Source organism: Acipenser ruthenus, chromosome 49 (assembly GCF_902713425.1).
Source record: "Acipenser ruthenus chromosome 49, fAciRut3.2 maternal haplotype, whole genome shotgun sequence".
Taxonomy (NCBI): domain Eukaryota; kingdom Metazoa; phylum Chordata; class Actinopteri; order Acipenseriformes; family Acipenseridae; genus Acipenser; species Acipenser ruthenus.
Window position 1 is genome coordinate 6764967 of NC_081237.1, and position 14621 is coordinate 6779587.

Below are 14621 nucleotides of genomic sequence, written 5' to 3' on the forward strand. Positions count from 1 at the left end.
TCGGTACAGTAGTCGCCCATGCAGTTCAAACGCCCAGTGAAGACCTCATGAATTATTAATGACCTCGCCCAAGCAGCTCATGAATAAATTATTTTCTTGTCGGTGTTGAGGGCAGCAGGTCTGCTCAGCCTCTTCATTCAGTCGGGAGAGGAGAACTCTTCAAACTGGTAACGATGGCACATATCCCGGGACTCCCAGTCACCGCAGTTGTGGTAAGTTTACCTGAAAGAACAGGAATGCATTTGTAGTTACTTTAAATTTAACTTCATTTTTGAACCGGTAGGCCCCCCAAAAAGCCTGAGACTTTCCTGTGTGCCGCTGCGGTAAGGGCGGTGGTGGAAGCTAGCAAATCTGCAGTTTGAAAAGCTTTGCAGAAATGATTTGATTTTGTCTGATGGGAACTATTGCGGTTTCGATACGGCACTTCTGTCATACTCTGCTTCAAGCTCAGCTAGTACTTTGAAATCTAGAGTACTGTACTTTTAAATATGGAGTAATATAATTTGACAAAGTGAGAGGCCAATTAAAATCAAACGTGTTGTAAAGATTCACCGTCCAATTAGAAATGCGCATGAGATTAGATCGCAAGTGACAAACAATTGAATTTTGAAATATCGGGCATTGTTTTGTCTCAAGAGACCTAATCCTGAGATTTCTATAAACGGTTCAATTTTCAATATAGTGATGATGTTATCAGGTAAGGTACCGTACTTTTGAAATTCATGCATTTTGAGGATTCAGTCGCACCCACGATCCCACTGTAAAAATAAAATAAATTAAATATGGCGAAAAAACAGAATCGGATTCATATTTTAATGCAAGGAAAGCTACGAGAAACGTAAAACATTATTACTGTAAACGGTGCTTGTTAAAAAAAAAACATAATAAATGACGTAGTGTTTGCTTTGTTTGTGTCTCTGAGGGAGTGTCTCTGGGCTGGAGAGCGTTTTGCACACATTAGTTTTTATAATTAGGTCACATATTTTTAACTGCAGTCAGATTTTTTTTGCATTCTGTTTGCTTATTGACAGAGTGGGCGCGGTTGTTTTGAGTTTTAATATCGCAGTCCACTGAAGAATTTTAAAATAAAAACTACAAATACTAATACTTAGGGCAGCAGTGTGGAGTAGTGGTTAGGGCTCTGGACTCTTGACTGGAGGGTCGTGGGTTCAATCCCAGGTGGGGGACACTGCTGCTGTACCCTTGAGCAAGGTACTTTACCTAGATTGCTCCAGTAAAAACCCAACTGTATAAATGGGTAATTGTATGTAAAAATAATGTGATATCTTGTAACAATTGTAAGTCGCCCTGGATAAGGGCGTCGGCTAAGAAATAAATAATAATAATAATAATAATAATAATAATAATAATAATAATAATAATAATATGCAGTCCATTGTGGTACATTCAAGACCTTACTGTGTTTACTGTAGCAGAAAAGTTACGAACAGACTCGGCTAACCCGAACACGCCTTACAATAACAGTTTGTATGATGTTGCTAGGTGGAGATTTTATATTTTATAACATGCTACCGCTGCAAGAGAGTTTCAAAGCTTCCTGAAGAAGCTAAAACTTTTTATTTTGTATTTTTTTAATTCTATTTAAAAAGTTCCCTTCCAAGGTGTTTGCCTGACTGGCCGATAAAAACAGGTTGAAGTGTTGTTTTTGACTCCAGTCCAGACATCAGAAAATCGTGTGTTTTAAAATCAGGCAACACATCACCTTAGCAACGGGCCATATTTATCTTTTTCAACAGCGCTGTTGCTAATGGGACGGTTCCTTGAATTAGGGTGACGTCATCTTAAAGTATGTTTACTACGTTAGCAGGTGGAAATTATTAATGGGCGGCACAAGGCTTTGTAGAAACACAAAGTGGTTTAGTGGCGACGTTAATTTCGAGATGTCACAATACAATAGAAATGTATTTTTATATAGCGCCCTTCACGCCATGGAGCCCCAGAGCGCTGTACAAAGTTGAAAACAAAACAAGAGAGCTCATATACGTACAATCCACTCCCAGCTACAGCCAATTATATATATATATATATATATATATATATATATATATATATATATATATATATATATATATTTCACACACAACAGGAGGAAAAAGCAGTGGCTCTTGCTGGCTGATTATCCCCAATGCGCTCCCATGTTCCAGAAAGGCAGATCACTCCATAAATTAATGACATATTTATAGAGCCTATTTATGCATAGGTTTTTAAATCTGTCTGGAACATAAAAAAGCAGGAAAAATCATTACAGTTGATGCTTTTTTTTTTAACACCAGCGAGCGTATCTCTTTGGTTCCAATACTGTAGGCTTTGTTTATTGAAATGAAATAGCGTAGCAGAGGTTAGTGCTCCAATGCGTGGATCTGATGTGCTGAATACGATGACACACGGTCTTTATTTGGAGGGAGATGTAAATGCTGATGGCAGATCACAGTTCCTGAAGGGGTTGGGGAATATGTGTTTTTAAATAGATAGAGCGTCTCTGCAGGTATTGCATGCCAGGCCCTTGTCATTGTCTCCCACACAATGCAAATGTCATGCCGGGGATGGCTGATTAGCTGCAGAGTGAATGCCAGGCGCAGCAGCGGCTTGTTGGAATCTAATGCACAGCTGGCTTGGCACAATATCCAAAGCTGTGCGTTTTTTTTTTTGTTTGTTTTTTTTTGTAAACTTTTTTTCATACCGATCGTGTTCCTGTAAGCCTGTATCCGCTTTAGATACGGCACAGGAGCGGACATGTTTTAAAGTCTTTGGCAATTTCCGCATGACGTAACCGTTTGTGCATAATTATTAGACGCAACACTTTTTTTTGGTTAGGATTAGATCTATATAGTGCCGGCCATTGGTGTTTTACAGATTTTAATAGACCGAAATAAACCAAAGAGACTCGTATTCATGGTTGGCGTTTTATTTTATTTAAATCAGTTTTTTTAAATCGTTTTTTTTCTTTCAAATTATGGAAACATTTTAATAGTTGCGTAGTTGTAGCTCTAACTCCAAATAAATGTAACGTTCTTGGGATGTTGCAGATGGAGGTTTGTGAATAGTTAGGTACCAAACCAAATTACTCACAATCTTAAATTAATACACAAGTAAAGCACATTATCTGTCATTGTGCTGTGCTGCCACTGTGAAAGCCATGCGTTCCTGAGGAGGGTGGCGTGGGTGTGGCTGCGGGGTTAGCATTCCCAGCTGACAAGATCATCTGGGGCATTTTCCAATATCCCTGGGTGCGGCTTTACAGTTCAGTCATTAGCATCCATTTCCTTATATGGAAGGAGGGTTTTAAAATGTGTTCAATTTGTTATGCTCTATAGCTTTTCATATATATGTGTGTGTTTTATGTAAAAGGAAGTGGTGCATGCTATCAGACACTGATGAAATGTCTCTCTTGTTGTTTCAGCAACGTATTGAGATTCATAAACTGCGCCAAGGGGAGAACCTGATCCTTGGGTTTAGCATAGGAGGGGGAATCGATCAAGACCCAGGACAGAACCCCTATTCCGAGGACAAGTCTGACAAGGTGGGTTGATTTTAACATGTACAGATCCTCTGTGATGATGCAGTAGGATACAGTGCGTAGACTCTGTACCATCTTCACACATTTCAAAGATCGAGACGCAGCATTTAGATGTAGTGTCTGATATTGTGTGGGGGTGATTAAACTGTCAATTGAGGGGCAGCAGGGGAAAAAGACTTGCAGAGTGTTTCGTGAAAGGTGGGCTTGGTCTGTGTACTGTTGGGTAGCCAGTAGGTTTAGTGTAGTGGGCTGAGCCTCCAGTTATAATTGTTACAGACAAGTTTGTTAATCATCCCCTTAGTATTGAAAATGCTATTGTGTGGAATACTTTGTTCAGCGATTACAAGTTCCAAATAACTGCAGTGCAGCCACGGACAAAAATGTTGCATTGCCTAGAATTTAAGGATTGAGATATATATTTATGAACATAATTTAGATATTTTATTTAACATCATGTAATCAAAGAAACTACAGCGTGATATCACAAAAGTGATTGTATTGTAATGATGATGATGATGATGATGATGATGATGATGATGATGAGCGTGTTTTGCTGCAGGGTATCTATGTAACCAGAGTGAGCGAGGGTGGACCAGCTGAAGTAGCAGGTCTACATACTGGAGACAAAATTATGCAGGTACTGTGAAACGATCGCCACCTTGGAACTTGTGTCGGAATGTTTGCTGTTCATCTGACCTGGACCAGCTTCACATCCCAGGAATCTTCAGGGCTGATTTCCAGTCAGTGTGCTCCCAGACACGTTCGCTCAGGTTTAAAGCTGCACTGTCCCACAATCAGTTTAACAGCATAATATAACACCTGGCTCTCTGAGGGCAGCACTGTGTCCTAGTGCGGCTTTCCTTACATTGTGCTTCGGTGTTTAATTTACACAATCACAAACCTACCCCTGTAGAACACGTGTTGGTGGAGGGTGGAGACAGTAGTGTTACCCATAATATTAGGTAACTAAAGGAAAATATATCTGGGTTAGTGTACATTCAAAATGAACCCTTTTAGAAGTGTTTCCATTGCTTTTGGCAGGTGAACGGCTGGGACATGACTATGGTAACCCATGATCAGGCACGGAAGAGACTCACCAAGAAAAACGAAGATGTGGTGCGACTGCTGGTGACGAGGACAAATCTGGAGACCGTTGTCCGGCAATCGATGCAATAACTGACTGGACAGAGACCAAAACAAATCCATATTTATAATACATATCGGTCACGTAGAGGGTGGAGGTATAGAAAGGGCTAACCAGAAGTGGCAGTTCACGTGAACAAAGGTTTCTGTCTTTGTTGATTTTTATTTTAAATTTTAATTTCATGCCTTGCTACCGTTTCGTGATCTACCTGTTTACTATGCAAACAGAAGAAGAGGCAAAAAAAAAAAAAACTAATACAGGGGCTACCTGAGTGAAACAAGACTCGTGCTAATTGGGAAACCAGTGTGGTATATCAAAGTAAAACAGAATTTAAACACTATTAGGCGTTTCAGTGTGCTCTTCCAAATGTTCCAATGGCACACTGATCCAGATCTGCATCTCGATGTACACGATACTGTGCAGGCGTAGAACAAACGATTCCTTTTAAGTATGACGTTTTCAACCCACTAAAAGTGCTGTAAGCAATACCTTGTGTTGTAAACACAGTCATTCTCACTAGAAAGCTTTAAACTACAACCTGTGCTGGGAAGAGCTCATACTTTCAACAAATTATTATTATTATTGTATCATTTCATACATCCATACATCATCGATACCAAAGTGCAGTGTAAAATAACACCGTGATTAACGTCACCACATGAGTGCACACTAGGAGAGTCCCAGGTGCTAGTGGGAAACAGTGTCTGGTGTGGTGCTGTCTGTATTATCTAACCATTCTTCTAATGCCTTTGAACTTGCTGTGTGAGCTAAACTGTAAGAGATGGGTTTCATTAGAGGGAACAATAACATGCCACCAAGTGCCTTTGTTCCTTTTCCTTTAAAAGCGGACTTTTGTTTTTAAGTCGAAGTCACAGACAAGCTAATAATTACCGTGAAAAAAAAATGGACTTTGTTTGAGTGCAGTCTATTTCCTGGCCCAGGACTTGGGTTGCTAAAAATCAGGTTTTTAAAATGATTGTAATCCAGTTTAATTAGGCTCTTGCTCATGAGGAAAAGATGGCACACAAATCTATTAGTCCCTTTATGTAACTGACTGCATGGGCGTTCTACCTGAGATACAGTACCAAGCCATATTAGATATCTTCTATACAGTACCTTCCTTAATTTCTTTTAAAAGCGTTAAATCTGCTTTTGCTTTTCAGTAACTCTGCCCACAGCGCTTCCTTTAAGACAGCAGGTAATGTCAATCAGAACATTTCTAACACTAATTTGCAATAATTCCAACTGTATTTACTCAGTTAAATGTCATTTTTATTGTAGGCTTTTATGTTATAACACTAATTGTTCTGATCTGTGGTAGCTAATGATTATGTCCAGGGTAGCAGCTTGATGCTGTCGCCTGCCTAATAACTACTAGATTTCCTGATTTGTACTGCTGAAAATAATAAAATTTCTCAAAACGTATTCATCTTTGAATTATTCATTTGCTGGTCCATTACATGTTTAATAGGTGTAACTAAATGATCGGTCTTACAGGTCTTAATTGGTTTGGTTTAAGATGACGGGCTACCTGTGACAAGAATCTTACAAAACAAACAGGCAAAATGAAGTGATCAGGGTAGGAGTAAGAATGTGTTTTAATATTAACAAGCTGCCAATAGTTTTAAATTCTACCTTTATACATGTATACCATCATGAAACAGCTGGCACTCTTGGCCCTTCCAACACTGTCCTTTAATTATTAAACTGAGCAATTAAACTTCTGTCCAAGTCCTGGAGTACTTGATTATAAGTAATAATAATAATGCACTTGCAGGAATGTAGTTCTAAACCCCTGTGCGTCCAGCACTAGAACTGCACTCCCCAGCATGATGAACACTGGAGTCATTCGTCTCTATACTTATTTTTTTTTTATCAGAGTTGGTTCTTCTCACAAGTGGTAGCTAAAGGAAAGCTACTGGACCTTGAAAAGCAGAAGCACTGAGGTTCTGAAATTCAAAAGCAATGTAAAAAAACTTTTCAGAAAACATGAGAACACTAATCGCGTAGACTGCAGTTACATTTAATCAGAAAAGACCAAAATGGTGATCTACAGGCAACTTTAAAATTATTTTAATTTTATTAAAAAGTCACATTAATTTAAATCGATTCTGATTATATATATATATATATATGTATATATTTGCTTCAGTGATAGAAAAGGCACTTGTTTCACATTATTTTGTACATGACAAAATAGAAAACAGTTTACAGAAAGGCTCCAACATACATTAGCTTTTACAAAAAGATCTACAACTGCATTAAACATACAGAAAACTCATATACAACATCTTTATATAGTGTGATTTGTGGACAACTCCTTCTTTCAACAATTATATAAAGGGTTAGTATAATCTTGCTTATAATTTCCCCCCTGTAGCTAGCTACTGCCTGCTTCTTTGTCATTCATTCAGATCGTTCTGTGCAGGTCACAAATGCATCGTACACTTGGTATACAGATTAGTGTAACATTAGCTTAACTGTGTGCCTCTGTGACCAGTAGGTCGGTCACTTTCATCACATGCTTGATTAAAAACCAAAGCTGTACTATTCAGATCCCTAAAATAGTGTGTAACTAACTCCACAGCCAATGCAAAATCAAACTGAACGCATTAGCCTTGTTCAGTAAAGACACTGCAGGCTTTTTTTTCTGGCCTGGGACATGAATACATCTTTGTATACCTGCAAAGCTTTTAAACTAACACTGCCCAGTGCTTTGCATCGGTAAGCTTGGGTTTCTCTGGATATGCTATGTAGTCTCCTCTCATGATCCTGGATAATGAGCAGAGTGGACATCATCTCACTAGTAGAAGCTAAGAAAGTTTCAATCTGTATAGCACTATCTTCTACTCCACAGCTGCTCTTAGCAGCTTAATAACTGTCCTCATCAGTGTTATTTTTTAGTTAGTTTGCAAGTCTAAAAACAATTAAAATGGGTGGTACCAAATCAATGTTATTCAGATCAGTTGTTATTATAAATATTCACCTCAACTGAACTTTGATGTAGGTCAAAATGTTTTTTTTGTTTTTTTTTTACTTGTCGAATTCTAATTATCATCACAGAAAAAACAAACCAAAAAAAAATGACTTTGCTCATATTTAGAAATACATTTACAGTAACCGTAAACCAGATGCTGCTATGAAATCAGAAACAATTCTTTCCCTTTAAGAATAGAAGCTTTAGTATCTGTGCCCTACAACAACATGGCAGCAACAAAGACATTGCAGATTTGGATTTCTCACTTAAAACCTTCTACGCTGTTTAAGATTATTTTAAATGGGATTTATTTCCTTACTCCCATCAGAACCATATTATACAGATTATTATTATTATTATTATTTTACAGTTGGCAACTGTGTTAACAGTACCTTTTATAAAAAAAATCAGTTATCTTCTCATAATATGAATATTTCAATATAATTACACGTGTTATGTATACTTACATATTAGACATGTTTTTGTAATAATATAAAGATTTAAAGTATTCATTAACCCCTTAACGTGTACGAGGAATTGAGTGCTTGTTCAAACGGTTTCTTCTGAAAACATTTGAGAACAACGCAAATATCACGAGGAGGAAACTGACAATTAGGATGAGCAGATCCAACCTCAGTAAATCTGAAACCACGTTTCGTGCAGCTCACTGCCAAAAATAAGAAAGTTAGCACCATTTTTATTTGTGGGACACATAGGTCCCTTTTACCATAAAGGGTTAAAAAAAACAGCCTGTTTAAAAACATCATTCATGTATCTTCTAAGGCTTTTCATGGAGCGCCACATCCACACCCACCCCTGGCATGCATCTGAAATTCATAAGGACTCATGCACGTGTTTTGCACAATCAATGGTAGCCAATTGAGGTCTGCAGATGCTGGTGTCCATGCTCCTGCAATATGCAACTGGAGTCTTGTTTTCGAGAGTGCACAACCCCAACGAATCCACTGCCTAGAGGAAATCCACTTGCAGAGACTGTTTGTGTCTTTACCTGATGCATTGATTCGCTGCTGCTAGGGAATCATAAACTTGCATCTATGCTTAGGACGCTGTGGTTTGCAGTAGCTCGAGCCCTGTTTAGAGATGCCAGGGCATGAAAGACACAACACAAGAATGGATTGGATTGCTGTGCACCAGTACTGGAAAGGCACACAAAGGGGGGTGTGGAAGGGAAATGGAAACAAGGGGAGTTGTTACTGGTTCTACCCCAGCAGGGAACGGTCCCGCGAGGACACTGTGCTTCGTTGAGTTTCGGTGGGCTAGTCCATAGGCTGGTATTCAGCTGTTTTTTGTCGATACAAGCAGTAGTGCTGAGTTATGAACAGAACGTCAAACAAGATTGAGAAGACTCCCAAACCGAACTTTGTCGGGTCTCCAAAAATCAACATCCACTGATCTGAAACAAAAATAACACATACACATATAGTTTAATAACAATAATTCTTAGTCTCTCCTCTCCTATTTTATTCTAGCTCACTTGTATAAGGTTTGGCATTCCCTGGTCTTTGCTCGTAAGAGATTTGGGTTGAGAGGTCTGCACAGAGCTGCTCTGAATCATTCCTTGTCCCTTTGCTTGCATTCGTATCCTTTCTTTGGCACAGCCTCGGGGTCCTGGAATTGCCTTCCGGCTTCCACTGTGTCGTTGTCAAGCCTCTCTGGGTTTAAAACTGCTGTTCAGCATCCTCTGTGCTTGAGATCAGCTCGTTTAACTATTGAGATGTGCCTGTGCTAAACTAAACTAACAGGAACATTAGACCAGCTGTGTGTTTTGTGCTTACCGTTGTTGAATGACTGCAAGAACATCTGTATCAGACTGAAGCTCCCTCCTGTGAAATCCAGCAAGACGTTTCCGATACTCCAGCCAACCGTGCTTTTCCTCCGGTAGTTCATGTACGCCTGCACGAGAAAAGTTCAGCAAACTCCCCTGCTTTGTGCTTGCATAGCAGGTTTGTACAATAGCCACCCCCTTCCCTTCCGCAAGCAGGCATGTCACTTAAAATTACACCGTGGGAATGAAGCTACAAATGGTAGGGGAAGTCTTTTTTTTAAAAATTTATATTCATATTTGATACACAGGTTAAGTCTGATGTACCAAAGAAACCACAAAAAAAAACATGCATAAAACCAATAAAATAAATGCATGAGAGCCTTCACGGTTTATCAGTCTCTTACCTGTGGAATGTATTTGACCAGTGTGACCCCCAGTTTAATGTAAGAGAAGTAATACAGGTATTCCAGCCAGGTGATAGTACCTGCGACCGCCACAAACAGGGTGAAGAAGGCAAACGCCCAGGCGATCACCAGCAAACCAATAGCCACCTTTGAGACTCTCTGCTCACCTCTCTGTATTGGACAAGCAGAACACTGGTTACAGTATAGAACTTCATCCGTACCTTCAGAAACTGAATCATCTACTCTTTAAGAAACTGCCTGTACCATAATCGCTACGTGCCTGGGATGGAAATAAGACTCCTGTTGGCATTGCAGTTTCACCCATTCCAGGTGTTAGCCATAGCGCAGCTCAGGTGTGTCTTGTTAAAACGCCTAGCAAAACCAGGAATGGATCAAACTGCTATGCAATGGGAGTCATATTTCCCTCCCTGCATGCTTCTTTCCTGCTCTCTCAAGTCACAGACAGGGATACCGTAATGGACTAAATACCAAGGCCATGTGCTCCCCCAACATCGAGATGGGCGGATGTTGTAGGGCAGGGCGCACACAGCCCAGATCAAGTAGACAAACGTTTCATCCAATGTCTTTTATTAGTATAATGAGCTCAAGGGTTTTGTGGAGAAATATTTAGGTACGTCCTATAGAACTATACACAACACTCACCTCATAGAGACAGCACTGACAGATAACTACAACAGTAAGAGCAACTGCGTGGAGACTGAAGAAAACATCATTAGCTTCCACAGGATTCACCCCGTTGGGGCTGCGCTTCAGAAACTCCTCCTAGAAGAAAAAAAAAGAAATCACACAGTTAATATCCAGATAGCATTATTAATTCCAAGGATGGCAATAAAACGTGTATTGCACAGCAGTTCCATCCATTCTGGGTTTTAATAAATGTTCGATTGGCCCCAGTGTGTAATAGGTGACAAGCTCAGGTGTGTCTTATTAAACTCGTAGAAAAAGCCAGGAACGGATCAAACTGCTGTGCAATGGGAATCTTATTTCCATCCATGCATTTAGATTTCATAAATGATTAAATCTGTAAGGTTTGTGAATTGGTCTCACGACAACCTTGAATTATTATGAAAGAAATGTTGTCCGTCTGCAAAAAGTTGAACACCCACTAGATGGCGCCAGATACACACAAGCTGTTTCCTTATGCCGCTAAGTGTACTCCATGTGGCTCAGTAAAATTCTCATGGCTCCCTTTATCAACTTAATTTAGGGGGGTGAAAAGTTCTAACGTACCTTTACATAGGGCACCCAGAACATACCCACGTTGAACACGCTGTATGCAATGAACCCTGTGAGGTTTAATGCCAAGAAGTCAAAATTCAACCCTATGACACTGTAAAGGAAAAAGATGCAAACAATGTAACATAAACTGAGCATTATATGCAGAGTCACTTACAATAGGACATTGATTTAACATCTCATCTGTATGTTAAGTGACTTGCTCAGGGTCACACAGTGAGTCTGTCAGTGGTAGAGGTGGGATTTGAACCCGTGACCTTCTGGTTACAAGCCCTGGACTTTAACCACTGGACCACACAGCCTCCTTAATATATATCATTTCGGTCAGTCCTCTCAGTACGCACGCACCAATCAGTACAGGTGTGAGATATGGTACAGTAAATAAGAACACGATTTCTAACTGCAGACTGCTTTAGAACTGCTTAAAAAAACATGACTTGTCATCTGTGTGTAACTAATTGCATGCTGAACAGCAGTTCACGTCCAGAACCCCATTGCAGGATGGGAAAGGAGTGAAAACTGTCGTGCCAGATAATAAAGGAAGGTAAAGATGGTCAACTTGTAGCGTAAAGAAACGGAACCCCACCTTTTCCTTCTCCAGTTCTCCACGACCTGCGGATAAAACGAGATGGACCAGGCCAGGAAATAAATCCAGCCAATCACCTGGTTGACGATTTCAACAGCGGAACTCCGTACTACCAGGAAGCGAATTCGAGCGGGAGATCTGAAAGGCACAGGTTTAGAAAAAATGTTTCCACCTCTCCTGATTACAGTGGTGTGGCAGTCAGGCTATGGCAAAATACAGCCTAGCGTTCCAGGTCTTACCCGGTGTGGTTTGAGTTGTTGCTGTTCAGGTAAACAGTAACCTGGCCTACATGTTTAGCTTGGACTCCGAAGCTTGTAGAGCTTGCTTCAGGTGGTAATGTTACCTGTAAAACAACAACGCATGACGTCAGTTTCACTTACAGTGACAGGTGCAGAAGTGCAAACAGCTGATGTTGAAACGAATGCGTTTCTTTTTTAAATATTCCTTTAACTTTACAGTAAAGAGTTTTGAGCAGATCCATCACACACATGCACACTCTTTACAGTGGCTCAGTTCTGTGCTGTATTTTACTAAAATACAGACCACACTGTGAAAGCTTCGTAGCTGCACTCTAACAAGTTCTGCTTTTTTTTTATTCCGGTTTCTCTGTGGGTATCACTTCCCTAAAACTTTTGCACTCGTTTTCCTTTGCAGCCGTGGTAGGATGCAGATGACAAATGCAGATTCAGTTATAGATTCTCAAAGATAAAAATGAAAATGAAAAACGCGGTTCGCCATTTCACATTTCTATGGTAAGTAAGCAAATGCTAACAAAGACTTAAGTTCCCCCTCCATCCCCTATTTTAAACGTACCTGGTCTGGGAGCTGAACGATGGTTGTGTTTTTTGAAGAATAAGTGATATTAAAAGTGATCTCAGTTCTCACTCCTAGCGGGGAGCTGCGTGTGGGAGAGAGAAACACAAGCGGTGTTGAAGTGAGCTCTGTACTAGATCATAACCTTGAGCAATCTTCAGCAAACTGTAAGAACACTACGTTCAAACCAACACAAGACTAAAGCACAGTTCATCATCCCATAAAAGAAACAAGCTTAAGTAAGATCTTCAGGGCACTTCCACGTACCTCCATTCGATACTTATATTCCTTGAACTGTCGTTTTCTAGTATCACAGCTGCTGGAACTGAGAGGATCACGGTAGCATCTGAGAAAGAAGGAAATGAGATTAGCATGTCAAAGAAATGCCACCACTTTGTAGTCACTGACTTGATGGGAATGATAAATCTCATCTGGCTGCCCGGGAGGCATTTTGGTTCAAGTGGTAATATTTGGGATATGGTTGGTATGGATGTCAGTTTTAGAATTCATTCGACATGTCTTTGCAGTCGCTAAACAGGGATTTGTAGTTCATTATCAGGTTTTAGCACACATGGTAACCTTAGTGGCAATTTACAAACCCAGTATATATAACGTGCAAGTTAAAGCTGTACTCAGATGAAATGGGGGGGGGGTCAAGTCTTCAGTATTGATTTTTATTTTCAACAACAGAATATTTTTTAATCCAAGATGTATTCATAAACACAGACTTAATTAGTTCAAAATTTATGAACAGAGTCCTAAATGCAGCTTGCTGTCTGTCTGCTGTGACTCGGCTGAATTTGAGAATTTGAAGATGTAAGACTCCAGCTGCATAGCAGTTTCACCCATTCCAGGTTTTAATACGAGCTTGATTAGTCACAGCGTGTAGGTAATAAGCTACGGGTGTGTCTCATTAAACTCATAGCAAACTTACCACACCCCGCCAGCATGTGTAAAATGAAGCCCACAGAAGGCAGAAGCCAGCAGTTTTTCATCTTCGTTTTTCTGCGGCAGGGATACACACAACAAACAAATAATGAAGTGAAATGTCCTTTATTGAAGCAACCGTGGAGTTGTTGAAAATTAGACGCGGTCTCAGTTTTATGGTGTTACAACACATTGTGTGGGAGACTGGCGTAAACAGTGTTGGGGAGTACCCGGGGAGAAATAACGGGAACTCGGAGCTGGGATACAGGTAGGTATTGTTTTCAGTTCCCCAAAGAGATGCAACAAACCTGCCAGTTTTAATAACAACAGTAAACAAAAAACATTTAAAAAACACAGATCTGTGATCATATGTGGATTCCTAATGCGATTTACGTTCGTATGACTGACAGTTCAGAATGCTTGCTTGACACAAGAACTATTAACTGAGAACTAGCAGCCAGATCACGCGTCACCATACAGCGCTCTGAACTTGTTCCATAACACGCAATCATTTAAATGTTAATTGACCGTTTAAAAAAAAAAAACAACAATATTAACTTCATTTATTGAACTATATGTCGAGTCTTCTGAGAACACAAAACAAATAAATAACAATTCCTTACCAACTAACGCCGACCCCAAGCTGTTCTTTCCTCAATTACAATTACACCTTCCTGGTCGGAGAGGCTTAGTCACATGACCGTTTTTAGTTTTTCACGTGACACGGCGTACTCTGCCTACGGAGGAGAAGGTCCAGCCAATCGCGTCAGTCTGTTTAGTCAGGTGGGGAATGGCAAGCGTCGTACGGTCTTATAATTGACTCAAAAACAAACCAGTACTGGACTCTAGTGCCAGTGCCTCGACCTAGCCTGAATTAAATGTTTTAAGCCACGTAAGTGTATCGCAGCCCCCCAGCCTGAATTAAATGTTTTAAGCCACGTAAGTGTATCGCAGCCCCCCAGCCTGAATTAAATGTTTTAAGCCACGTAAGTGTATCGCAGCCCCCCAGCCTGAATTAAATGTTTTAAGCCACGTAAGTGTATCGCAGCCTGTGTTGTGTAAACTCTTTGGGAAGCGTAAGTAGAATATATGTCCATATTCCAAGTATAGTAATGCGTAGTTGAAAGCAAAACGATAAACACGGGCATGTAATACACTCGCACACATCCATTATCCAGTGTCAGTTGAG

The 14621-nt window shown here is 40.1% G+C and overlaps 2 protein-coding genes across 2 annotated transcripts; one reads left to right on the forward strand and one right to left on the reverse strand.

Moving 5' to 3' along the window:
- The first annotated feature begins 57 nt into the window (after positions 1-57).
- On the forward strand, positions 58-6107 carry LOC117966375 (tax1-binding protein 3). The gene is made up of 4 exons (XM_034912331.2): positions 58-212; positions 3422-3541; positions 4098-4175; positions 4580-6107. Exons 1-4 carry the CDS (start codon positions 174-176, stop codon positions 4712-4714), a joined length of 372 nt encoding a protein of 123 aa, XP_034768222.1. The 5' UTR covers positions 58-173; the 3' UTR covers positions 4715-6107.
- A 2569-nt stretch (positions 6108-8676) lies between these two features.
- LOC117966183 (cystinosin-like) lies at positions 8677-14148 on the reverse strand. Its single transcript, XM_034911743.2, has 11 exons — positions 14056-14148; positions 13440-13510; positions 12773-12851; positions 12506-12590; positions 11932-12035; positions 11693-11830; positions 11101-11200; positions 10513-10632; positions 9850-10020; positions 9456-9573; positions 8677-9073 (listed from the first exon to the last, which is right to left on the reverse strand). The coding sequence occupies exons 2-11, from the start codon at positions 13498-13500 to the stop codon at positions 8937-8939; spliced, it is 1113 nt and encodes a 370-aa protein (XP_034767634.2). The 5' UTR covers positions 13501-13510; positions 14056-14148; the 3' UTR covers positions 8677-8936.
- Positions 14149-14621: the final 473 nt, after the last annotated feature.

What these genes read in the sequence shown, in the direction of transcription:
- LOC117966183 (XM_034911743.2), bottom strand. Translation starts at nt 13,500, where the DNA reads ATGAAAAACTGCTGGCTTCTGCCTTCTGTGGGCTTCATTTTACACATG. An exon ending in TCGTTCAGCTCCCAGACCAG is followed by an intron (nt 12,036 to 12,505) that starts GTACGTTTAAAA and finishes GTTGTTTTACAG; the next exon opens with GTAACATTACCACCTGAAGC. An exon ending in TGGTCAAATACATTCCACAG is followed by an intron (nt 9,574 to 9,849) that starts GTAAGAGACTGA and finishes TTTCTCGTGCAG; the next exon opens with GCGTACATGAACTACCGGAG.
- LOC117966375 (XM_034912331.2), top strand. Translation starts at nt 174, where the DNA reads ATGGCACATATCCCGGGACTCCCAGTCACCGCAGTTGTG. An exon ending in TCCCAGTCACCGCAGTTGTG is followed by an intron (nt 213 to 3,421) that starts GTAAGTTTACCT and finishes TTGTTGTTTCAG; the next exon opens with CAACGTATTGAGATTCATAA. An exon ending in CCGAGGACAAGTCTGACAAG is followed by an intron (nt 3,542 to 4,097) that starts GTGGGTTGATTT and finishes GTTTTGCTGCAG; the next exon opens with GGTATCTATGTAACCAGAGT.